Source organism: Monodon monoceros, unplaced genomic scaffold (genome assembly GCF_005190385.1).
Source record: "Monodon monoceros isolate NGI ecotype Baffin Bay Population unplaced genomic scaffold, NGI_Narwhal_1 Super_Scaffold_12, whole genome shotgun sequence".
Taxonomy (NCBI): domain Eukaryota; kingdom Metazoa; phylum Chordata; class Mammalia; order Artiodactyla; family Monodontidae; genus Monodon; species Monodon monoceros.
Genome location: NW_021703768.1, coordinates 56,223,568 through 56,251,427, shown reverse-complemented (window position 1 = coordinate 56,251,427; position 27,860 = coordinate 56,223,568). Strand labels below are relative to the sequence as shown.

Sequence of the window (27,860 nt, the reverse complement as noted above, 5' to 3'; positions counted from 1 at the left end):
AGCTTTAGGATGAAATGAAGGGGCAGTGGGAGCGGAGTCTTAGCACAACCTTAGAGACTGGCAGTAAATATTTAATTCTAATTCTTAACAGGAAAACAGATCAGACTATTTGGTAGATCCTGAAAAACATGAGTGGTACAATCCAGGTATAAGCCTAGGAATTACATCATCTTCGCACAAAGAAAATACAGGTTTGTCACACCTGTACTGACTTAAAAGTATGTGTTGTACACAATTTTGTATGTTAGTAATTCTCACAATCTACTGTCAGAAGGACCTCAAATCTCTCCCAGTCTTCCCCAAACCAGCTTAAAATTTTCAACACTATGCTATAGATGATATGTCTTAAAACCTTATTTAGTTTAACATAATCTGCAAATATAACTTTATATGCTTCCTCTTTACAAGCACACAGACCTATATACTTGTACCTTAAATTAATATCTGAAAACTGCTCTGGAACATCTGGAGATCGCATCCTCTGGTCTTCTATTTTATCAAGTTCAGAAGTCTGTGAAGAAATGTTCAAATGACTCAACTGACTTGATATTTCCTTTTCAGAATTTCTTTTTTCTTCTACAGATACATCCACCACGGATTGTACTTCACTGCTAATGTCCTGGAAATAAATCAGCACATATAAAATATTCCTTAAGCACCTATATTCTTCACACTGTTTTTAAAAATCCAGAAGTTTGGGGGGTTTTAATTTTTAAGTAAAATAAAATTTAATTTACAAATGCTAAAACACAGAATTTGGAAAACTCTTCTTTCTATATTGCATATTATTATATGTTTTTTCCAAACTACAAATGCCATTACCTATCCAAAAAAAAGTTAGAAAACTGGAAAATGTTAGAATTGCTTCAACTTCAATTAACTGGAAACTTTTAATAAGATGAACTTTTAAAAGTGGAGCGAAGTGGGGTGGGACAGGAAATAAAGAGAAAAACTGATACAGATAGGGTCAAAAGAAATAATTCCAGTGTATGTTCATACTAGAATTAGCACAAATTCAGTCCAATCTCTTGTATTTCTTTTATCTAAGAGTAACTTTAAACTAAGAACAGTTAAGAACAGTAACTTTTCTACAATTATAAAATGTTTCCAATTATTAAAAAAAAAAGAATATATAATTTCTTTAAGGTCCTGAAACACAGAATTTAGGGCTGGGAAAGACATTATGCTTTTAGAGACTTTAAATGTTGTTGGACTTAAGGGCAATAATCCTGGAATTATTTTGATATTTTTCTCTCTGAAAAAGTATTCAAAAAAATATTTTTAAAGGACAGAAAAATACATACTTTAATATTTAGTGAAGGCACAGCACTGCAGTCACCACTACCACTCTGCAATGAATCTGACTCAGTTTGTCTTGAGGTCCCAGTCTCCTCTGGTTCATTTTCCCTTAGAGAAATGTCTATTTTTCCAGTTTTTTCCAAATCTGCCACCTTTTCCTCAGAAGCACTGATCTCTTCTGATCGGCTTTTCCTAAAGGAAATTTCTCTTCCAGTTTCTTTCAAATCTGCCTCTGTTTCCTCAATGGCAGTCATCTTTCCTGATACCTTTTCCATCAGGGAAATGTCTCTTTTTCCAGTTTCTTCCAAATCAATCTCCCTTTCCCCTGTGGCACTGATCCCCACTAGTACCTTTTCCCTTGGGGAAATTTCTATTCCAATTTTGTTCAAATCTGTCTCCATTTCATCATCTATAGTTTTGAGCTCTGAGGACTTCTTTTGTGTAGGTATTTCTCTTCTTTCAGTTTCTTCTAAATCTGTCTCTACTTCCTCAGCGGCATCAATCATCTCCGGTATCTTCTCCCTCGGGGAAATCTCTCTTCCAGTTTCTTTCAAACCTGTCTTCACTTCACCAATAGTATCGACCTCCTCTGGGGCATTTTCCTGTAGGGATATTTCTCTTCGTTCAGTCTCTTCCAAATCTGTCTCTCTTTCCTCAGTGGCATCAGTCACCTTTGTTATCTTCTCCCTTGGGAAAATCTCTCTTCCAGTCTCTCTCAAATCTGTCTCCATTTCCACAGTGACATCAATCATTCCTGGTATTTTCTCCCTGGGAGAGATATCTTTCCTTTCAGTTTCTTTTAAATCTGACTCCATTTCCTTAGCAGTATTAGTCTCCACAGGTACCTTTTCCCTTGGTGAGGTTTCCAATCTTGCAGTTTCTCTCAAAGCTGTTGTCATCTCCTCAGAGGCAAGAACCTCCTTTGGTACCTCTTCTTCCTTTGAGAAAATTTCTCTTCTTCCAGTTCTTCTTCTTATATTTGGCTTTGGTTTCTGAAATCGAGTCTTCAGAATTTGAACCTGTTTATTTGCTTTATTATCCTCTTGAATACTATTTAAAAAAAAAAGATACACAATCAAATTGTAAACTAGACTGCCAACTGAAGAGATATGGTTGAGAAATCACTACTGAAAAACCAGGAATTCTCTAATTAAAAAAAAAAAATTAATGAAGCACCAAGAATCTCTGGGCAAAATTTAAAAATTAAAGTACAGAAAAAATTCTATCCTTGGAAATTACAGTAAATTTTTTTAAAAATTAAATATATTTATTATATAGAGACATATATACAGAGAAATCTATCAATAAGGTCAATTAGAGTAGCAGCTAATCAGGCCTAAATAGTCTCTTTCTAATTGTCATCCACATCATCCTTGGCAAATACTGGCTGAGAAAGACTCTCCAAGTCCTCTACATCGGAGCTAGACCAATCTGTGGCTGCTATTCCTACCTTTTTGCTCCTACTCTCCTTTATCCAGACATATGTCTTGCTGTAAGAGTTAACGAACTCATTTATATGGCCAGAACTAACCAGGATCTCAAATAGCTGGGTGGAGGTATAATTTGAATAAGGTACAGTCTTATGACTAAAAACTAGGTCTGCCCCTCCTCACTTTTTAAAAACAATTAAAAATGAGATTTCCTGTACAGTCACTTCTCTAAAAGCTTGTGATTTCATAATACATTGTGGGAATGAAAGAAAAGAGTAAATAAACAACAACAGTCTGTTTTTGCAGTCTGTTGAATGCTACTGGGCACACAACAATCACTATCTAGTATAAGCACCTTGTTCTTCAAAAAAGCAGCAGCATGCTCTGCTTTGTGCTTTATCATAATAATAGAGTAAAACCAATAAAAATATACAAATGAATGAAAGAGTACTTAGTGACTGGTTAAGATTTTGACCTCTGAGGCCCTTTTCTTGGGTAGATATTTCTCTTCTTTCAGTTTCTTACATAGCATCTTGAACAGTTCAAAGTGTTTGAGACTGGGGAGGAGGGAAACTGCCTACTGGATATAAACAGGAATATGATTTGATAAAACACAGAATCTTAGAATTGTTTCTGTGAATACTGGAGATTCAAAGGCCAGAAAGGTCACTGCCTTTGGAGAGGAAAGTTGTTGATATCAGACTGGATATTAGTTATGAACAATCCAGCAGGGTTCTAAAACCCAAAGGCCACTCAGGGAAAACTTGGTTTTCTACTAAGCCACATGAAAATGGAGTCTGGTTTAAACTAAAAAAATACAAACAAAATATCCAAATTGTGAGCTATCTGTAATTAATATTTGTATCAGAGATATGCAACAATGCAGTAATGCAGTTGTACAGGCTTCTACCCAGAGTTTGTGTGGCAGAGAAGTAAAATAGGCTGGGGGTGTAGGGAGGGGGTACAAAGGAATAGAGAAAGAAGAGAGGAATAAAGGAATTTTTCTGTCTTCAAATAAAGATCTTTTGAGTAGTTCAGGAAACCTAGCTTTCACTCTCAGGTTAGGTAGTATTTAAACAGGCTCATACAGCTGTAATAAAGTATACAATAGGCCAGACTTTAAATGTAAAGATTGGTAAAATATAAATAATTGTTGAAACTAGATAGTAGGTACATGGGAGTCTGTTATTCTGTTCTCAGTACTTCTGTGCATTGAATATTCCCAAAAGGAAAAAAGTTTTAAAAGCACACTAATAATTCCGTTGATCTGGTTTAATATCCTGCAGAGGGGAAACAACAAATTCAGAGAGCTTTGACTATGGGAAGTATGAGTTTTACTTAAAATTTACATAAACCTTAAATAAAGGTAATATGTGATCAATCTAATCCCAAAGAAACAAATATTAAGAAAGTAAGTAGCATTTTCACATCTGGATATAAACATGTAATTTACTATGCATGTGAAGTGATAATACTCTCCATGTTAACTCAAGGTTTAATTTGCGATGGGTAAATCAATTCATCAAAACACCAAAAAGTGAGAAATCAACACGAAGGCAATGAGATAAACTGCCTTGAAAGGTGAATTTACACTTGTAAATATTATGTAACTTGATATACAGATAACAAAATCAGTCTGATTTGCTATTTTTAAAAAATGATTAAGAATTTCTAAAACTTTACACATAATTCAACTATTATATCATTAATAAGATGATGCTTACCTCAGACATTCATTAAGAGCCTTGGGCTCATCTGACTGCACATTTTGAAAAGAAGTATCTTTTTTTTCAGATTGTGATGTGATGTCTTCACAATCAAAATTTTTACATGCCTGATCTTCTATTTGTTCAGGAATCTTAATAACAAATACATTTTTAAAAAAGTTTTAGGTCTCACAATGTAACACACATTTATAAAAGACTTCATTGAAAATTATGTACGACTTGAGTACAAGGAAAATGGTAAACATTTCAAAATTATAAAATGATATTCAAGAGACACTTTTTTTTGACAGGGGTGTGGAGTGGTGCCACGATGTGCAGCCTGCGGAATCTTACCCGGGCCCCCTGCAGTGGAAGCACGGAGTCCTAACCACTGGACCACCAGGGAATTTCCTAAGGGGCACTTTTTAATGTTTGTTCTTTAGATATAGGAAATTTCACAAGCCACACCTTTTACCTCATCTCAAAGCCCCCATTCTTTTCCTCCTAATCCGAAAGCAAGTAACTGCTTCAGTCTGATCTGTTAAAATTATCCCTTGGGGTCTATCTTTCTAAATCTTTTTGATTATTACAATCACATTATAGACCCTGGGAATCATAATAGAAGAAATTCAAATCTCAAATAATGCCAACTCTTACTCTTATCACAAAGACCAGTTACTATGTAAATAATCTAAAATTTATCATCTTTGTTGTTGGAATATTTTAGTAGGGAGCTTTTAACATTTTATTTTGTTTAAGTCAGTATTAAAATTCATATACATAGCTATATTTTCAGAAGGGAAGTAGAATTCAAACACCTGCTGAGTGATGGGGGAAGGCAAGTCCAAACATGAGTAAGGTGAAAGCAGATGATTCATCATATAAATGCTTAAAATCCACAGAGCTGAGAGCTAAGTGCCTTCACAATTAGCAAAGCTGCTGGCTATGAGATTTGGGCATTAAATTTAAAGAACAATATACATAATCGTATACAGTACTGCTGTTTACAAAGGGGGATGAAAGGAGGCTTATGTATTTGTTTAACAAAAAACTGGAGGGCATCAGAGTACTTACATCTCTATCGATACAGGACTCATTTTCATTCTTTTCTACACTGGCTCCAATTTTTTCCTGTGATGTAACAGTTTCTTTTCTTTCAGCAGCTTTACCTACATTTGGCTTTGGCCTTTGCAATAAGCCCCTCATTAGGCGTGCAGGTCTGAAAGCCTTTAGTTGATCATCTTCCTGCAGACAAATTTTTTCACTCAAACTAGAGTAATTACAAAGGAATAAAATCAATGGTTATTCTGAAGTCACATAATTACTTGTATATCACATACATGCTTGTCTTCAGTATTCTCTTCTCCCAGGTATAAATAAGTAAACCATTTGGAATACAAAATAATTCACAAGACCAAAAGACAACCCTCAGAATGGGAGAAAATATTTGCAAATGAAGCAACTGACAAAGGATTAATCTCCAAAATTTATAAGCAGCTCATGCAGCTCAATAACAAAAAAACAAACAACCCAATCCAAAAATGGGCAGAAGACCTAAATAGACATTTCTCCAAAGAAGATATACAGACTGCCAACAAACACATGAAAGAATGCTCAACATCACTAATCATTAGAGAAATGCAAATCAAAACTACAATGAGGTATCACCTCACACCAGTCAGAATGGCCGTCATCAGAAAATCTACAAACAATAAATGCTGGAGAGGGTGTGGAGGAAAGGGAACACTCTTGCACTGTTGGTGGGAATGTAAATTGATACAGCCACTGTGGAGAACAGTATGGAGGTTCCTTAAAAAACTACAAATAGAACTACCATATGACCCAGCAATCCCACTACTGGGCATATACCCTGAGAAAACCAGAATTCAAAAAGAGACATGTACCAAAATGTTCACTGCAGCTCTATTTACAATAGCCCGGAGATGGAAGCAACCTAAGTGTCCATCATCGGATGAATGGATAAAGAAGATGTGGCACATATATACAATGGAATATTACTCAGCCATAAAAAGAAACGAAATTGAGCTATTTGTAATGAGGTGGATGGACCTAGAGTCTGTCATACAGAGTGAAGTAAGTCAGAAAGAGAGAGACAAATACCGTATGCTAACACATATATATGGAATTTAAGAAAAAAAAAATGTCATGAAGAACCTAGGGGTAAGACAGGAATAAAGACACAGACCTACTAGAGAACGACTTGAGGATATGGGGAGGGGGAAGGGTAAGCTGTGACAAAGCGAGAGAGAGGCATGGACATATATACACTACCAATCGTAAGGTAGATAGCTAGTGGGAGGCAGCCGCATAGCACAGGGAGATCAGCTCCGTGCTTTGTGACCACCTGGAGGGGTGGGATAGGGAGGGTGGGAGGGAGGGAGACGCAAGAGGGAAGAGATATGGGAACATATGTATATATATAACTGATTCATTTTGTTGTAAAGCAGAAACTAACACACCATTGTAAAGCAATTATACTCCAATAAAGATGTTTAAAAAAAAAAATAATTCACAAGTGTCTTTAAGAGCACCCTCAAAGAAACACACACCTCTATACCTTAACCCTCTAGAACAGACATAGCCCTAAAAGCATGACTATAAAAAAAGCATTTTAAAATCAAATTGTCACCACAAAATTGGAAAAATCTATACCTGACAAGCATGGAATACTATTCCCCAGGACACCATTGTGTACACCTCCAGGGCACTGGACACAGATTATGGAATAAACATACAGTCCAGAATCCACTGGTTCAGATTTATATTGGAGCAGGCCTATTCTAGATCTCTACTCTAAGTTAAAGATTCCCCACCGCCCTTTTTCTCTGGTCGCACTGCGCAGCATGCGAGATCTTAGTTCCCCAACCAGGGATCAAACCTGTGCCCCCAGCAGTAGCAGCATGGAGCACTAACCACTGGACCACTAGGGAATTCCCCTAAATATTCCCTTTGGAAACCCCTTGCTATAAATAAAATTATCCAGAAACATATATCTTAACCATTAATTCATCTAACAAGACTTTGTTAAAATCTTGTTAGGAAGTTGAGGGAGAAATGTAATTGCTCACCAGTGGATCCATACTATAATTTATTTCTACAATACCAAGCATAAAGATCATTATTAAAATGTTTCAACAATCCCTATAGTTAAAAATGGACTTAAATACACTAGCTGAAAATAAAATGCAGACATTAAGTAGAAAATAAGTCATTACAATCATTCCTAAGAGTTACTATTTTTATTCTATTTCCTAAATACTTACTTAGATGCAGTATCAGCCTCTGGATTCTCTTTCTCTTTATTCTCCATTCCAGAAATACCAAGTGTATTCATTTTATCCTTTTCCATATGATTCTACGAATTTAATTTTTTATATTTAATCTACTTAACATAAAGTTCAAACTTTGTAATAAATAAATAAATGGAAATTAAAACAATAAAATTTCACTTTTTTGTACTTCTAATTATTAAAAGAGAGTTGTTAAAATCATAAAGGCAGATGAGAACCTTTTAAACATATAATCTCATACGTCACTGATAGAAGCACAAATTGGTATGTCCTTTCTGGAAAGCCTTTTGCCAACATGGATCAAGAACTTTAATAATGTTCATATTCTTTGACCCAGTAATATCATTTCTAAGACTCTACTCTAAAAAAATATCTAGACAAAGATTTAAGTACAAAGTTGTTCACTGGAACATTATGCAAAACAGCAAACACTGTAAACTGACAAAATATCCAATAATAAATAAACGGTTAAATAAATTCAGTTATACCCATTGATAGAATATTATGAAGTCACTAAAAACCATGTTTTCAAAAGATATTTAATGATATGGAAATATATTTATGAAATGTTAAAATACCAGAGAAGGATACAAAAGTGAATTAATACTACTACTCAAGAATGTAAAAGAAAAGCTGGAAGGATATAGTCTAAAATGTTGGTTGCATGTAGATAATAAAATTAACTTTTGTTTTAACTTTTACATGAATCTGTATTTTCCCAACCTTCTAGAATTTAAAAACATCTCATAAGATTATAATAATATAGTTATAGTTATATTATTAAGATTTAAAAGATTTCACATAAAAGGAAAAAAGAATAAAATTTTAAAAATTATTTTAGCAAAAACAAAACATTTTTAACAATATAATGCTGGCAAGGATACAAGGAAACAGGAACATTCATTTAATGCTTAAAGCAATGTAAATAGATCCTGGTTTTTTTTTTTTTTTTTTTTTGGTCACGGGGCTTGTGGGATCTTAGCTCCCCGACCAGGGATCGAATCCGGGCCCAGGCAGTAAAAGCGTCCTAACAACTGGACCTCCAGGGAATTCCCAAGATTCCTTTTTTTGACAGTTTGACACTTCCTAACAAGAGCCAAAAAATATTTAAAATACTTTGGCACATTAATCCCACCACCTCTGGAAATTTATTCTTTGCCTATTTACAAAATTGTTTGCTTTTATTTACAAGGGTTAAAAAAATGGAAACAACCTAAACATTAGAGAAATGGTTAGGTAAATTAATAATAATGTTAACCTGATGCAGCTATTAAAAAGATCAATTAACCCCAAGAAAGGTAAATGGATAGTTTCAGAGAAAAATGTTTTAAATATTATATATGGCTAAAAACTACAAAAATGTTTACTTCCATAAAAAGAGAAATAAAGTTTATGAAGGACAAACAGAGGAATATTCTGTATATAGATAAGAGGGTTGTGGTTATAATTTTATTATAGCTGGTTTAAAAAATATTTTGAATAAATATTTTATATAAGTAAACAAAAGATATATTTGTTACTGCTAAGGATGTTCGAAATGATATATCCTATATTCTAAAGAAAATGTATACAACATGAGACTAGTAAGACAAATTTAATATTAATGTTTGAAGTTCTCATACCTTGGCTTTACTATTGGTAACATTACTTCGTAATTATAAGTTAAACATTTTTATTCCCAACTATTTAGAAAAAATACTTTATAATTTTAATCTCCATTAAGTCTCTTACTCCATACCTTTTCAACTGAAGTTTCTGTATGTAAACTCTTGTTCTCTGTATCTGTTTTCCCTTGTGAAAGAACTGATTTCTTCCCAACTGCCCTTGATAAATTGGGTTTAGGTCTCTGGAGTCGTCCTCTTGTCTTCGGTTTAATACTTCCTGTTTGACCAGTTTCCCTAGAAAATTAACATTATTTAAATTGTACCAACATGCAGGCATATTCAAAAGAAATTCTGGAAAATTCTTTAAAAATCCATTCACAGCTAGAAAAGAACTCCTTTAAGCTTACAATAAACGTAGCAAAGAAGACTGAACAAGAAGAGCAATGAAGGGTAACTAATTTGTTTTATCAGATGTTAAAAATATACTACTTAGCAGCAATAATTAAAATATTGTGGTACTAACACATGAATAAAAGATAAATGAAACACAAAAGAAAACTGAGATGATGACTCCAAAATACATGATTTTAGTATACAATAAAGTTGTCATTTCAAAATAGAATAAGATGACCACAAAAATAATATATTTTTTAAAATAAATGTTAAATTAACAGTGATGGGAAAACTAGTAATACTGGGAAATAAAATAAAATTAGCTCCATTCCTTGCACTGTACTCACAATATATTCTAAATGAATCAAAGATTTAAGTGAAACCATAGAGAAAACATGAATGAATTCTTTTGTAACTTTGAGGTAGAGTAAGCCTTTCTAAAACTTGATTAAAAGATCAGGAGCCATAAAAGAAAAAAAAAAAAAAAGGAGAGAGATCTGACAACATAAAAATCAAAAACTTTTACATGTCCAAAACATATGTCATAAGTCAAACTACAAACCAAGAAAACATGTTTTACAACTCATATCACAAGGCTAATAACCTCTCTAAAATGTAAAGACCTCCTACAGAACAATACCAGTAACTCATTAGAAAACTGGACAAAGGATACGAACTCACAAAAAAACAAAAAAAAATAGGTTTTAAATGTGAAGAGATGCTCAGCTTCACTCCCAGGAAGAAATGTACAAATTAAAAGTAGAGCGAGCTGGACTTCCCTGGCGGTCCAGTGGTTAAGACGCCGTGTTTCCAACGCAGTGGGTGCAGGTTCGATCCCTGGTTGGGGAACTAAGATTCCACATGCCGCACAGCACGGCCAAGAAAGAAAAAAAAGATTGAAAAAAAAAAGAAGTAGAGCGAGCAAGCACAAATGTGAAAAGATATTAAGAATCAGAGAATCTAAGGGGAATTATATACTGATGTTCATTGTTCTTTTGACTTTTCCTTAGGTTAGAAAATTTTTAAGTAAGCAACTGAAGGGAAAAAAAAAAAAGAATTATCTACCCCTGTCAGAAAAGGAGGACTGGGGTATATATACTATACTGTGATATTATTTTATTTTATAATCTATCAAGACTAGCAAAAATCCAAGTTTAATAACACTGTTGGTAGGGAGCCATTTCTTACACTGTTAGTGGGAATATAAACTAGAGTAACTCCTATGGAGAGCATTTTGGAAGTATCTATCAAAATCATAAATGTATAAATGTACACACACTCACATACAAATGTGTCCTTTGGGCTAGCAATTTCATTTTAGGAACTTTCCCTACAAATAGACTGGCACAAAGGTGAAAGGACAGAGGTATAAGTTTCTAAGCATTGTTTGTAAAAACAACATATATAGCCATCAACAGGGCACCGATAATATGAAGTGTGATTCATCCATACAACAGAACACTATGCAACTATAAAAAGAATAAAGGTCTTTAAGTAAAGATATGACGATATAAGATAAAAAAATTACAAAATGGTATTATACTATGCTACCATTAGGGTTTTAAAAAGAGTAAGATATATATAAACTTTATGTATTTGTATTAGCTTTAATGTCTTTTTTTTTTAAATCTCTGAAAGACTAAGAAATAAATAACACTGGTTACTTGTTAGAGTAAATGGGGACATGACAGGAGGGATACTTCACTCTATACCTTCTTACACTTTTGGATGTTTGAACCACAGGAATATATTGCCTATTCCAAAGACTAGTTTAAATTTTTATTTAAAAAAATAAGTTTGATTCTCTGGGACCTCCCTGGTGGCGCAGTGGTTAAGAATCCACCTGCCAATGCAGGGGACACGGGGTCCAAGCCCTGGTCTGGGAAGATCCCACATGCCGCAGAACAACTAAGCCCGTGCTCCACAACTACTGAGCCTGCGCTCTAGAGCCTGCAAGAAACAGCTACTGAGCCTGCGTGCCACAACTACTGAAGCCCACATGTCACAACTACTGAAGCCCACATGCCTAGAGCCTGTGCTCCGCAACAACAGAAGCCACCACAATGAGAAGCCCGTGCGCCGTAAGGAAGAGTAGTCCCCGCTCACTGCAACTACAGAAAGCCCACGTGCATCAACGAAAACCCAACGCAGCCAAAAATAAATAAATAAATTTTAAAATCATCTTTAAAAAAAAAAAGTTTGATTCTCAATGTGACTATGCTTTACTGAAAATAAAAATTCATAAACTAAACTTTTAAGCCCATATGAGGAGTTATGGAGGAGATAAAAAGGAAGTCTGAACTTCTGAGATATCTTTTCAAAGGGAGATTCTTGTGGTGCTTTTATTGTTTTTAGTGAAGATATCAATTTAATCAGTATTTTCATACTAGAAAACATAATACATAATCTCTTTAAAGTCATCAATATCAAAATCTACTACTTTGACAACAGGTATGAAAAATAACTCAAACCAAGTAAAAGTTAAATCTCATAGCAAATATTTGGCTTCCAAATTATTTTAGAATTTCATCATAAGTTACCAGTTTGCTATAACTCGTATCACTAAGATAATCTTTCTATAATGAAATATAAAGTGAAAAACCTTAATGTCATTAAGACCACAGTACAATTACATATTAAATGGTCTACAGTCCTCTCCTAATTCCTAAAGGAAGCAACATTATTATCATTTTTTAAATGATAATAAATTATCAAAATTTTGAAAACAAATTTCAAAATCCTACCATGTAAAATACTTACAGTGCTTTATCTTTTAGGTCAACATTTCCTTCTTCTGTACAACTACTCTCAGCATTATTCACCTCACACAATGCTCTAATTCCACCTTCTGATGAAGGCAAATATGAAGTGCTTGATTCTGAAGTCTCAGTTGCTACTGATACGGCATCTTGTTGACTACTACGGAAATGAAAATATATCAGGGGAAAAGAACCCTTAGTAATTCACATTTTATACTAATTATTTTAAAGATTTTTTAAAAAATATACAAAGCCAAAACTCTGGAAGATGATCCTTCATATCACGGAATAATCAAAATGGATATTTTGGTTTCTCTATGATCCTCCTTGCACCATGTTAATAAAACACTGTATCTTAGGAGATAATAACAGTCACAAATGAACAGGGAAAGTGCTCAAGAAGTCACAAAATGAAAAACTCATAACTACATGGGGTTCACAAATCAAATGTATGTGTAAAATCATAGTAATGTTTAGGAATTATCTTTCATTAAAATTTTGTATTGTCAGTCTTTGCTTTGCATGGTACTGTGTTACCCAAGAGCCATGGAAATCGAAGACACAGTTGCAACATGCACAAGTTGCAGTTAATGCTGTAGCGTGCAAAGAGAGGACTGCTGTATTAGGAAGTACTTCGACTAACAATAATATAAATGATGGCCATGTACTAACGAGCACTCAGTTTCAACGCAAATTCACATTCAGCCATGCTTTGTTTTTTTGTTCTTTTTTTCTACTGGGTGTTTGTCTTTTCCCAGCGCTCTTTCTATATTCTTTTTTGGCTAGATGTTGCATATAAAACCTCCCAATCAATAGCTTGCCTTTTACTTTCTTCATGGAGCCTTTTGTCAACAGAAGTATTTAATTTAACTGCAGTTGAATTTATCAATTTCATCCTTTAAAGTTTGTGCTTTTTATGTCTTAAGAAATCCTTGACATCACAAAATTATTTTTCTACATTTTCTCCTAAAAGTTTTAAAGATTTGCTTTATATATGTAGCCTTTAATCTATGAGGAGGTTAGTGCACAGAGTAAAATAGGGATCTACTATTATCTTTTTCATATCTAAGCACCATTTAATGAATGGTTAATTCAATCTTTCCCACTAATTTCTAATGCTACCTCTGCCATCTAAATGATGCCTAAATTTCTCTTCCTAGATTCTACATGCAATTTTCCTCTCAGTCAATTTGTCTGGCCTTTTCCAGTACCACACTCTTTTAATTACTCTAGCTTTAGAATAAGAATCAGTTCACTGTTTTACAAAACCAACTGGTATTTTAACAGTCATTACAGGGTAGCTTTCCCCCATAAAAAATGTCATCAGTATTGTTTTGTGCATAGTCTATGAAATTAGTTGTGTCTCTGAGGTCAGAATTTAGATGTCTGTCACCCAGCAAGTTAAGGGCCTGAGGTCTATGGCTTGGCTTCAAAGAAATTATTAATCTTCTGTATTGTATGAATAAATTGGCACAGGTGCATATAGGTATTTTTCTACATGAGAATAAATGGCTTTCATCAAAATTTTCAGAAGAGGGTACATGCCAACCAATGGAACAGAACAGACCCATGCACCCAGTCAAATGATCTTTGACAGGGTGCCAAAACTACACAATGAAAAGGAAAATCTCTTCAGCAAATGATGCTGGGAAAGCTAGATATCCATATGCAAAAAAAGAGAAACTGGACCTTTACCTTATACCATACACAAAAATCAACTCAAAATGGAATAAAGATTTAAAGGTAACACCTTTTATTGTTTTCTTTTTCAGCTATGCCACGTAGCTTGTGGGATCTTAGTTCCCCAACCAGGGATTGAACCCAGGCCCACTGCATTAAAGGTAACGCCTTAAAGTATAAAATTCCTAAAGGAAAACATGGGGGAAAGCTTCATAAGATTGGTATTGGTAATAATTTCTTGGACATGACACAAAAGGCACAGGCAGGAAAAGTAAAAATAGACAAGTGGGACTATATCAAACCAAAAACTTTCTGTACAGCAAAGGAAACAATCAAGAGTCAAAAGGCAACCTATGGAATGGGAGAAAAGGTTTGTAAACCATATACTGGATAAGGGCTTAATATCCAAAATATAAAAGGAACACCTAGAACTCAGTAACAGAAAAACAAATAACTCAATTAAAGAACTGGAAAAGGAATTGAATAGACATTTCTCCACAAGAAGACATACAAATGGCCAACAAGTAATATTTAAAGATGCTCAAGGGACTTCCCTGGTGGCGCAATGGTTAAGAATCCGCCTGCCAATGCAGGGGACACGAGTTTGAGCCCTGGTCCAGGAAGATCCCACATGCCGTGGAGCAACTAAGCCCGTGTGCCACAACTACTGAGCCTGTGCTCTAGAGCCCGCAAGCCATAACTGCTGAGCCCACGTGCCGCAGCTACTGAAGCCCACACACCTAGGGTCTGTGCTCTGCAACAAGAGAAGCCACTGCAATGAGAAGCCCGCACACCACAACGAAGAGTAGCTCCCACTCGCCGCAACTAAAAAAAGACCACGTGCAGCAACGAAGACCCAACGCACCCAAAAGTAAATAAATAAATAAATAATAAAATAAAATAAAGATGCTCAACATCACAATCATCAGGGAAATGCAAATCAAAACCACAGTGAGGTATCACCTCACACCTGTTAGGAATTGTTATATTATACTAACATTACTTTTTAAAAATATATATGTACTTAAAAAAAAGGATTAATTAAAAAATATATATTAATTTTTTAGAAAAACAGAAAATAATAAATGCTGGCAAGAGTATGGAAAAACTGGAATTCTTATGAACTGTGAGTAGGAATGTAAAATGCAGCCACAATGAAAAACAGTATGGAGGCTCTTCAAAAAATTTAAAACAGAATTATCATATGATCCAGCAATTTCCCTTCTGGGTTTTTACCCAGAAGAACTGAAAACAGGGTCTCAAAGAAATATCTTCAGTTCCATGTTTATTGCAGCATTATTCATAATAGCCAAGAGATGGAAACAACCTAAATGTCCATTGACAGATAAATGAATAAACAAAATGTGCTATATACTTACAATGGAATATTATTCAACCATAAAAACAGAAATCCTTCATATGCTACAACATGGATGAACTTTGAAAACATCATGCTAGGTGAAATAAGCCACTCATAGAAGGATAAATATTTATGATTCCACTTACATGAAGTATCTAAAGTAACCAAACTCATAGAAAGTAGAATGGTGGTTACCAGGGGCTGGGGTAAGGAGGAAATAAAGAGTTACTGTTCAAAAGGTACAGAGTTTCAGCCATGCAAGATGAAAATGTTCTAGAGATTTGCTGTACAACACTGTGCTCATAGTTAACAACACTGTACATTTTTAAAACTCGTAAGAAGAGCAGATCTCATGTTATGTGTTTTTTACCACAAGTAAAAACAAACAAACAAAAAAACCTCAGCAGGATACATCACATTCAAATTGCTGAAAACCAAAAATCAAGAGAAAATCTTTATAGAAAATGATAAACCCATGCAAACATTAACCACAAGAAAGCTGTAGTGGCATCGCAATCATCAGAACAAACAGCAATACCAGAAAGATATCACACAAATGATAAAAGGGTGATTTCACCAAGAAGATACAACAATCCTAGATATGTATACACCTAACAAAAGAGCTTCAAAAGACACGAAGAAAAACAAATAGAACTGAAAAGAGAAATAAGCAAATTCACAATTACAGGTGGAGATTTCCCACTCCTTTGGTAACTGATAGAAGATGTAGACAAAGTGAGTAAAGATACATAAAATACCTTGGTGAAAGAGCAGGGTCAGTTCTTTTCTCAGCCTTTTCATTAGAGGATAGATCCACAATGTCATCTGTGTTCTGTACACAGGGAAGCTTTTGTTCCTTATTGCTTTCATCTTCATTTATCTCAGGACTTAAAGACAGGCATTTATCTATTAATACAAAATGCATATTATTATAAAAATGATAGCAAAAACATATATATTTAAAGCACAAAGGAATTTACATATAACACTGTAATGTAATGATTAAGAAATTATCCCAAAGTCCAATTTCTTAAAAGTTGAGCTATTCTGCTTTATATGTAATGTCTTTACTAGTAAGCCACAAAGAGCATATTATGATGCTTATAAATCACACTATGCTATCTATCAGGGTTCACTTACTAAAATCTTATTGGTGAAGTTGAACCACATAAAACTTAAATTCTACAGAAAGGTTGTTCTGATCTGTTACTATTTTTTCTCCTCTCTTTAATTGGTTATCTGCTTTAAGTAATCTATATGTGAATTCTTCAAGAAAGAGACCGAGACTTCCCTAAACTCTTGGCTCTCATTCCCTAGTGACTCACAAGTGTCAAAATGTCTGTATTCTAGGGAGCTTTAAAAAAGAAAAATGAGGGCTTCCCTGGTGGCGCAGCGGTTGGGGGTCCGCCTGCCGATGCAGGGGACATGGGTTCATGCCCCGGTCCGGCAGGATCCCACATACCGCGGAGCGGCTGGGCCCGTGAGCCATGGCCGCTGAGCCTGCGCGTCCGGAGCCTGTGCTCCGCAATGGGAGAGGCCACAGCAGTGAGAGGCCCGCGTACCGCAAAAAAAAAAAAAGAAAAAGAAAAATGAGAGGAATACTTATTCTAGTACCTTTTATACAAATTAAACAACTTATTTGGGGTTCATAGAGGTGCTCTGTAGAGACAGAACATGAAAACCTGTGATTTATTAACAGACACAATACACGTTTAATTATATGCACGTGACTTAGAATAATTGTTAATGTGAACACATAGGAGGTAACACATCTCAGAGACAAACTTGAGAGAAATATCTCCCCATTTCACTCTTTTTTTAATAAATGTTTTTTCTTTAAATTAAAAGTAAAAGGGTTTAACCCAGTACCATGAATACAGAACCAATTAATAAGCATTATTAGTTGCTACTATCCAGAAGAAAAGTAGTTAAGTTATACATCATATTAGTGTACGTGTCTTCACAAGTAATATAGGGGCTATTAACATATGTAATACACTTACTTTTGTGGTTTTCTCCTTTAGAAGAGCCTGGCTGAACAGTGGCATTTCCTGAAAGATTTACCTCTTGTTCACTACTTTCATCCTGATTCTTTCTTCTCCTTTTCTTTTGATTTATATCTTGTTCTAATGCATTCTGTTCTGAATCCTGTCCTGATAAAGTCAGAGACTGTTCTTCTTCTTCAACTGTCTGAGCATCCTTTTGAGATCCTTCTGTGTCTGAAATTCTAGTGCTCACAGACTCATCTGGATTATCATTCACTCTTTCACTGGAGACTTTTTTCACTTAAAGTAAGAGAAATTGTTATAAATATAAAAACAGCCTACAGAAAAATTCTTAAAGGTGGAGAAGATAAACACATAAGGATGTCTGAGCGAAAATTTAAAGACAACCTAAACTGTCCAATAGAGAATGACTAAATAAGTTATAATACATTTATGCTATAGAAATCCATGCAGCAAATAACAATGAGGTAGGTTTGTATGTAGTCATGTACAAGACTTCAAAAAATATTGTTGCCTTAAAAAAAAAAATCAAGTTGCAGAACAATATACACAGTATCACCACACTTTTATTTTAAGAAAAACAATTACATGTACTCTAAGACACATACACATTTATAGGCATAGAAAAGAGTTTACTAACAATCATCCCTAAGAAAGCTAAGACTTTGAGGGCAGGGTACAAGAGAGAGTTCAAGTATTTTATTTTCTGTATCCTTTGTTTTTCAATGAACAACCTTATTAACAAATATTTTTAAACAATTTCTAGTGCCTTTTTTTGAAGGCATATTAATAGTTAACTGTATCAAAAGATGAAAATAATGAATTACATTTTAAAAAACAAAAATAAAATGTTATTTATTTTTATTCAAAAAAAGTCAAAAGAAGATTTTAAAACTAAGAAAATATGCTGGATTTATTCTTTATCAGAATAATAATCAGCAATTTTTAAATTCTGAGACTTGTAACAAAGTACCTGAAAAGTTCTCACATTAAATAAGATACAGTGAGTTACTTATGCTAACACCGTAACATAATAACCACAAGATTAGTGATAGATTAATATATCTATTTTAATTTCCCAGGGCTATGTAAGTTAAAAAAATGACTAAAGAATGAAATAACTTTGCAGTTATCAATACTACTTTTAAAAAGATAGGGGCACTATGCTCTAGAAAAAGAAGTTCTATATTGGCTCTGTGCAGAAGGAGTTAACAAAGCCGGCCTCACTGCTCTCCTTTGAAAGGCCTGCTTAAAAGGTTGGCCCTCAGCTTCCCTGGTGGCGCAGTGGTTGGGAGTCCGCCTGCCGACGCAGGGGACACGGGTTCGTGCCCTGGTCCGGAAGGATCCCACTTGCCGCGGAGCGGCTGGGCCCGAGAGCCATGGCCGCTGAGCCTGCGCATCTGGAGCCTGTGCTCCGCAACGGGAGAAGCCATAGCAGTGAGAGGCCAGCGTACAGCAAAAAAAAAAAAAAAAATGTTTAAAAAGGTTGGCCCTTGGGCTGCGTCTGTAAACTTGGGTTTGGGGAGAGTTCCCATCAGCCTAACTGACAAAAGTGGCTCGCTATACCTAAATTGTTTAAATAAACAATGTGGTTTATGCTGAACAAATGCTTTCCTTTTGGGGCTTTTGAATTGTGGTACATTCCAGGAAGAAGGTGTCTACATGACCAACCTCTAATAAAAATCTTGGGTGCTGAGTTTCTAACAAGCTTCCCTGGTAGACAGCTTTTTACACCTCATTCCTACTTGTTTTTGGGGAATTAAGCACATCCTGTGTGACTCTACTGGGAGAGGACTCTTGGAAGCTTTACTTCTTTTCCCTAGACTTTGACCTATGTGCCTTTCCCTTTGCCAATTTTGCTCTGTATACTTTCATTGTAATAAATCTCAGTTGTCTGTACAACTATATGCTGAATCCTATGAGTCCTAGCAAATAATTGAACCTGGGGGTGCTCTTGGGGTCCCCCTACACAGGCTCTCACAGTCCTAGCTTGAATCCTGCCTCTACCACTACTAACACTGTGAGATCTTAGGAAAAAATGACTTAGGATCTCTGAGGTTATTTCTGGGTTATTAAAACAAAAGGAATGGGGCTGGAATGTATAACTAATATATAAGGTTCCCTGTAGTTCAAAGATTCTTTAAATTACGTGATTATAGCTAAACATTGTCCTCAGATCAGAATTCAAATAGTTAAGAAAATATAAGCCTAAAAATAGAAATACTCACATATGAACAATTTCCTACCTGGTACAAGTCAACATTAACACTCAGAAATAAGGTGGGCTTTGAGTCACAAGCCCAAAGTATTACAGTTCCATTTTTTTTTTTTTAGACTTTTGTGCCAGATTTGTTTTACAGAGAAAAATGATAATAAGTAACCAAACATGACACCCCAATATTCTGATGCTCCTTTATTAGCTACAACTATGCCCTCAATGCAAGAAAGATGTCAAATAACCCAGCCATCCAATTATAAAATTTAAAAGGGAGCTGCTGTTTGGGGCCAGATAACTAGAAGATTGAAGAAAAATCAATTCCATCCAATCGGATGTCCTGATGATCTCAACTACCTGAACTACATATGAACACCCTAAGGCTTGAGGGACAATATTGCAAGCCTATTATTATTAAGTAAAATAACACACTTTCTTTTAAATAAATACCTTTTACATTTTTCCGTGATTTAGAGGACTTCTTCTCCTTTAAAGTCTGATTTTTAACAGATTTTTGTTTTCTTTTCTCTTCTTCAGCAAGAACTTTCTGAAGCAAATGAGCAAAAAAATCGAAGTCAAAAGGGCGCTTTTCCTCTGTTTAAAAAAAAAAAAAAAGAAACTTCAAGTTTTTATTTTAAAAAAAGGAAAAGAACTTTCAAGTTTTAATTTTTCGTAAGTATAATATCAAAAGCGAATGGGCTTAGCAGCAGAACGGACAAAGAACTCTAATCACTGTAGTACAGTCACACAACAGAACATCACTGAGCAATAAAAAGGAACAAACTATATTAGTTTAAAAAATAAAGAAAATGAACTACTGATACAAGCAATAATACAGGTGAATCTCAAAAACATGCTGAGTGAAAGAAGCCAAACACAAATGAGTATATACTGTATGATTCTATGAATAAGACGTTCTAGAACAAGATAAACTAACCTATGATGATTCAAATGAAAATAGTAGTTGCCTGGGTCAGGATTAGGAGTGGAGATTGACTAGAAAGGGAAAGAAGTGGCCTCGCTGGAGTGATGAAAATGTTCCATGGCTTGTTTTGTGTGGTGGTTACACAGGTGTACTCTTTGTCAAAACTCAAACTATAAATTGCACTGTCCATAATTATAAATACACTTTTTTAAAAGGCTAGGATGATTAAGAAGTCTTCAAGAGCCTATCCACCACTTTATGTCCTCACTTTATTACAACTCTTTCACTATTAACTCTTACTCTTCCAAATATCAGCGAAGAGGATAGTAAATGAGTATTGATCAGGACCACTCTCACTAAATACCTATGACCAGTATTATATCAGAAAGAGTAATCTATGAACAAACCAGAATGAATCCACTCCAGGAGTCAATCCTTGCCTCAGCTCTGTGTCTACAAATACAGTGAATACAGAGAAGTGAATACAGGGAAAATGGTGCTCTATATACATAAGCTCCAAGATTGTTCTGATTACAAAATGATCACAAGATGGCCTCAGAAAAAGAGGTATATACCAAAACAAAAGTAAATTAGCCTCAGGAAACTAAGCCCAAACCTGAGATTCTTGAAAGCCCTATTTTATTGTGGACCCAGCTTTTTATCTGTTCTGACCTTCCACACAAATGATTCTGAAAAACACAGCACTAAAATAATCCATAAAGTTCTCAGAGGAATTAAAAATATAAGTTCTAAAAAACACCATTTGGGTTTTTTTGTGTTTGTGTTTTAACAATTTCCACTACAAAGCATCAAACAGTGAATTTTAAAGGTTCTATTATAATGGTTTTAACAATGGTTCCACACCCCATAAAGACTGTTTATAGATTTATGGACTCTTTTCTGATTATAATTCATTAAACATAACGAAAAGTTTCAAGACCACTTCTCTAAAATGGAGAGGGTTGAGGACTAAAATATTCCAGATATTCCAGAAGCCATTCCTAAAAGTGGTTTTCCTGAGGACTCAATACCACATTTGTAAGGTATAGGGTCCACTCATCTACCTTTGTGTCTACTCATAAAATAAATGTACATGCTATACAATCTAAGTACCTCTCTTTAGAATTTTTTTCTAAGATTAGCACTATGGCAAATGAACACTGAATACATTTATTAATCATGAAACGTTGGTAATTATATTCCAAACAAAGAATACAGGAACTACTTTAAATAGTACATTTAATTCTGTTTTTCTTTACAGATCCCTTGATGTAGTTCTCTGGACTTAAAAAGAAACAATGTTCATTTTAATGAGGTTATTAGTTAAAAGCTGAAAGGTATACATCATTTCTTCAAATCAGGTATAAATTCAAACGTCACCTATTCAGGCACTTCCTGGTGGCACAGTGGTTAAGAATCTGCCTGCCAATGCAGGGGACACGGGTTCGAGCCCTGGTCCGGGAAGATCCCACATGCTGTGGATCAGCTAAGCCCGTGCACCACAACTACTGAGCCTGTGCTCTAGAGCCCACGAGCCACAACTACTGAGCCTGCGAGCCACAACTACTGAAGCCCGTGCACCTAGAGCCCGTGCTCCGCAACAAGAGAAGCGACCGGAGTGAGACGCCGGCGCACCACAACAAAGAGTAGCCCCCACTCGCCACAACTAGAGAAAAGCCCGTGCGCAGCATCGAAGACCCAATGCAGCCAAAAATAAATAAATAAAACAAATAAATTTATTAAAAAAAAAAAACACGTCTTCAGACAGAACTTCCCTTAATACCCAATCTAAACACCCACCCCCTAACTCCCTCTTTTTTCTTCTTAGAAATTAATCACTATCTGAAATTATCCTGCTTACCAATTATATTCCTCCTCCACCCAATTAGACTTAAGGCTCTAAAAGCAGGATTCTCCATCTGCCCTGTTCACCATGATATCCTCAATGCCTACAACAGTGACTAGCACACAGCAGGTGGTCTGTATTACTGACTGAATGACAGACTTACCACAGTAGGTAAGGAATCATCTATAGTGTAATATCTTCCAGAAACAATTAACCTCTTCTTCAGTACAGTTCCCCCAGAATAAAGAGCACCTAGAAATAGTATCTTCAGTCCCCCTAATTTCTTGGACTCAGAACTCTGCTTACTTGCTTCTTGATGTTTTAGCTATTCCCTTGCCTATAGATCTATATGAACTGCCAGACCTGAACTGCTAAAGAGAAAAATTTCCAGTCTTACTCTTCCTATGACAATATAGGGATGAAACAAATCTAAAACACACTGGAACCAAAGACAAAACATTGGTCATTTTTTAGAATCTCCAAATGATTCCTTGTGAAAGAGGTCTTAATACTTACGGAATGCTTTGTCTATTCTCCATCCATTTGTTTTCTCTTCACGTTTAAATTTATTCTGTTAACAAAACAAAACAAAAACTCTTTGGTAATTTTCTCCCACTAAACAAGTGCAGATTATGTCTTAAAAAAAGCATCAAAATAAAATTCTTATAATAACATATGATTCTCTAATAAATAATACGTCTTTGCTAATAGGCGAGTTACTTAAACCCTTAGCTTTTAAAAAATAGAAATGAAAGATTTATACTGAGCTCTGTGCTCCTCCTTATGATCAATAACATGAATTAGCAATGAAAACTAGATTTACAGAGGATAGAAAAAAAAATAAAGTCAACTAGCATGGAAACAGATCAAACAGTAATCAATTAAGCTAACCAGTATTAACTCTTTAAAAACTAGTATATTCATATCAAGTTAAACCTCTTACATTATTATTCTGTTTTTAATGGCATGGAGGGGAAACTGTAAAGAAACAATTAAGCAAAATTTTGAAGCAGGCCAAGTTTATGTTTAGAAACTTCTTTATATTAAGAACATTTCCTCATGCTTTTCTGAGCACCAAAGAGCCCCATTCCCAATTCCACTCCAGATTACCTCCTTTAAGATGGAGATGGTTAAGGTTTAGGGTTCAATGCATCCTAAGGTCATTAGAAAGTCTGAGGGCATACACATACACAAACACACCCTGCAGGAGGGAACGATCAGCCAATCTCTCCCTTCTACAGATCAGTGGTCTGAAAGCTTTTATTAAAAATACAAAAATTGTTTTATTGGAAAAAAAGAGAGAAAAATCACACAAAATAAAGAACCTCTTCACGGCCCCATTCTTCCCTCCAAAAGAAACTACCCACTAACCTGACTTTATATTTTTTATTAATTAATTTATTTATTTATTGGCTGTGTTGGGTCTTTGTTGCTGCACACAGGCTTTTTCTAGTTGCGGCGAGTGGGGGCTACTCTTCGCTGCAGTGCACAGGCTTCTCCTTGAGGTGGCTTCTTTTGTTGCGGAGCACAGGCTCTAGGCGCTCCAGCTTCAGTAGTTGTAGCACGTGGGCTCAGTAGTTGTGGCTCACAGGCTCTAGAGCACAGGCTCAGTAGCTGTGGCACACAGGCTTACTTGCTCCGTGGCGTGTGGGATCTTCCCAGACCAGGGATCGAACCAGGGACACAGTCCCCTGCATTGGCAGGTGGATTCTTAACCACTGCGCCACCAGGGAAGTCCTAACCTGACTTTAAAGCAATCACTTTCTTACATTTCCTCACTGTTTATCATCCAAGCGTACATCCTTAAGCTCTATAGTTTAGCCTTTCCTATTTTTTTAAAACTTCATGTGACTAACATCTTTCAACCTACAGATTATCCTTCTATTCCATTCTTTATTTTTCCTCATAAAACTTATTACCAAGTAGTACAGAAGTTTTCAAGGAAGATCATCTTTCTCCCTTAAAAGATCATATTATTCTTTAAACATTTCCTCAAAAGTTAACAAAAGTCAGGTCCACATGTAACAAAAGTCACATAAAAAGTGACAGACTACAATTACTAAATTAAACATCCTGAGAGAAATAACAGTAGGCTTTAGGCATTATTCAATTCTAAAACATTGCTACATCATATTTTACTTAATTGAGACTATAATCCAGAACAAGTTAAAATATTTTTGAAGAATGTATTGATGTTCATCATTTTTTTTTTTCTGGCCACCCCACACAGCTTGTGAGATCTTAGTTCCCAGACCAGGGATCAAATCCAGGCCCTAGCAGTGAAAGTGCAGAATTCTAACCAGTGGACCGCCAGGGAATTCCCTGATATTAATCATTGAATTCATAGGCAGGAACCACTGTAGGCCAAATTCCACAATTATAAAATAAATCCCATAATTTCCATCTCTGGCCCTGACAAAAACTGGTAACGGGCTTTTTCCACATATCCAACCCAACATAAATAATTTTAACACCAAACAAAATAAATGCATCAACTATTTTCAAGCACTAGACAATAGGCAGAGCAAGACTACAATCCCACAATCCCAGAGAGAAGGGAAACACAAAAGATGTACCAACGTTCACACTGGCTGTCTGCCTGGGCTAAATTTCCTAACCAATGAAAGAGAGAAAAAGGCCAAACAGAGAACAGAGATCCTACTGAGCTGAGGAAGTAGATAATATTTAGGGGCAGGGTTCTACAGAGAAGAGAGCTATTTAAAGAGGAGTCTCACAAGCCTGGTAGAAGTATCCCATAGGCTGTTGGTCTGGGTTCCATATGCCCAGAGCATAAGCTCTAGTGGAGAACAGCTACTACAGGGACAGGAGCAAAAAGAAGATACTAGAGGTCACATAACATAGTGAGATGACAGGGTTCTTCCCACATGAATGGAAAGATTTTGTTAACATCCAAACATTCACCTCAGACACCAGAACAACCACCACTTAGAGACAGGGATCACACCCTAGAGTAGCCTTTCTCAATTGAGGTTCTAGCATGAGAATTAAGCCCTAATGCCCTAAGGGATATACTACATGTAATGAATCACCTTCTTTCCTGTACACCTAGAATGGTGTAATATGACCACCCTTAGAAAAGATTAGAAAACAGTAACACAAATTATTTTCTGTAGTTCAGATGAGAAACCTAGAGTAAGGACCAGTCTTAATAAAGCCTAAAATCAAGCCTTGGAAAGAAGAAGGAGAGTTGGCAATATATTAACTGCCTTCTAGAACTAAACACTCTTTAAAGGAAAAAAATACAAAATAAAAACAAACATAATCCAGACACTGTGCAACATATCCACAATGTCCAACATGCAACTGAAAAAAAGAATCCACAAGACATGAGAAAAGACAGGAAAATGTGATGCAGTCAAGGAAATGAAGAGTCAACAGAAACAGATCCCAATATGACCCAGATGTTGAAATTAGCAGACGAGAAAGTTAAAGCACCAGTTATATGTTCAAGGATTTGAAGGAAAATATGGAATGAGCAGATACAGAAATCTTAGCAGAGGAATGGAAACTAAGAAAAATAACCAAGGTGAAATCACAGAAATGAAAGGTATAATATCAGAAATGAAACATTCACTGAATGGGCTTAACAGCAGACTGAAGATAGCAGAAGACAGGATCAGTGAACTTATAAACATGATACCAGAAACTAACCAAACTGAAATAAAGAAAAAAGACTGGGAAAAAAAATGGACAGAGCTTTGGTAATCTGTAGTACAATGTCATGCAAACTAACACAGGTAAGCGGAGTACCAGAAGCAGGGAACAAAGCAGAAAAAACATTTTAAAAAACAACTCTTGGGCAAATCATAAACAAACTGCTGAACACCAAAGTTAAAGAAAAAATCTTGAAAGCAGTCATAGAAAAGCAATTCATATATATGTATAACTGAATCACTCTGCTGTACAGCAGAAATTAACACAACATTGCAAATCAACTATACTTGAATAAAGTAAATTAAAAAAGAAAACCGGGCTTCCCTGGTGGTGCAGTGGTTGAGAGTCCGCCTGCTGATGCAGGGGACATGGGTTCGTGCCCCAGTCTGGGAGGATCCCACATGCCTCAGAGCGGCTGGGCCCGTGAGCCATGGCCGCTGAGCCTGTGCATCCAGAGCCTGTGCTCTGCAACGGGAGAGGCCACAGCAGTGAGAGGCCCGCATAACGCAAAAAAAAAAAAAAGAAAAAAAAAGAAAACCTTAAAAACAAAAAAGAAAAGCAATTCATGACATGAATGACATGAGTGATGGCTGACTTTTCATCAGAAACACTGGAGGCCAGTGGACAATGGAATGACATTTTAAAAGCACTGAAAGGAAAAACTATCCAACCAGACTTGTATACCTAGCAAAAATGAGACTAAAAAAAGTCTTTCAGAAAAATGAAAGCTGAAAGAATTTTTCAACAGCTGATAGGGTATTCAGAACTACAAGGAGTGAAAAGCATCAGAAATGGTAAACATGTGGCTAAATATTAAAGACTACAGTTGACTCTTGAACAACCTAACTTTGAACTGTGTGGATCCACTTAAATATGTGAATTTTTTTCAATAGTAAATACTACAGTACTACACAATCCGAGTTTGGCTGAATCCATGGATACGTAACTGCAGATACAGAGGAATCGCAGATATGAAAGGCCAACTATAAGTTATACTCAGATTTTTCACTGCAAGGAGGATCGACACTCCTAACCCCTGCATTATTCAAGGGTTAACTGTAGTTTCTTTAATCTACTAAATTTCCGTTAAAAACAAAAGACTCTCTAAGCTAAAATAAGTTCATGGGTAGTAGGGTTTATAAGTAGAAGTAAAACATGTAATAGAATGAAGGATGGAAGGTAAATAGAATTCTTCTTCTAAGAGGATATTATGTAAAGAGTAAAAAGGTACAACAGAAATAAAATACTAAAAAAATTTGATTAACCCCATTTAAAGCAGGAAAAGATGAGTAAAAAACAGATGGAATGAATGGGAAATAGTGAGATGGTAGACTTAAACACAGCCATATCAATTATCACATTAAACATAAATGAACTAAGTTGTTAACAGAAATGTAAAACAGACATTTTGTTTTATTTTTATCAGGGGCAACATAAGAATACAATGAACATTTCCTGTAGATACAATGAATCTATCTACAAAACAGAAACAGACTCATAGACATAGAGAACAGACTTGTGGTTGCCTGGGGGGTTGGAGGGTGGGGAGAGGGATGGACTAGGAGTCTGGGGTTGGTAGATGCAAACTATTACATTTAGAATGGATAAACAACATGGTCCTACTGTATAGCACAGGGATCTATATTCAATA

General features: G+C 35.4%; 1 protein-coding gene across 5 annotated transcripts in view; it reads right to left on the bottom strand.

Annotated features, from left to right (window-relative positions):
- Positions 1 to 27,860, bottom strand: part of BDP1 (B double prime 1, subunit of RNA polymerase III transcription initiation factor IIIB) — an 85,731-nt gene that overhangs the window by 43,287 nt on the left and 14,584 nt on the right. For 3 of the 5 annotated variants that reach the window (XM_029217257.1, XM_029217259.1, XM_029217260.1), the window contains exons 8-18: positions 23,051 to 23,105; positions 20,214 to 20,357; positions 17,546 to 17,827; positions 16,301 to 16,448; positions 12,504 to 12,662; positions 9,485 to 9,644; positions 7,720 to 7,811; positions 5,510 to 5,705; positions 4,454 to 4,587; positions 1,305 to 2,349; positions 432 to 619 (exon numbers count right to left, since the gene is read on the bottom strand). In XM_029217257.1, the coding sequence (XP_029073090.1) occupies positions 432 to 619; positions 1,305 to 2,349; positions 4,454 to 4,587; positions 5,510 to 5,705; positions 7,720 to 7,811; positions 9,485 to 9,644; positions 12,504 to 12,662; positions 16,301 to 16,448; positions 17,546 to 17,827; positions 20,214 to 20,357; positions 23,051 to 23,105 (2,603 nt within the window). The remainder of the gene's footprint in view (positions 1 to 431; positions 620 to 1,304; positions 2,350 to 4,453; positions 4,588 to 5,509; positions 5,706 to 7,719; positions 7,812 to 9,484; positions 9,645 to 12,503; positions 12,663 to 16,300; positions 16,449 to 17,545; positions 17,828 to 20,213; positions 20,358 to 23,050; positions 23,106 to 27,860) is intronic. The other 2 variants (XM_029217258.1, XM_029217261.1) reach the window with 2 other exon arrangements.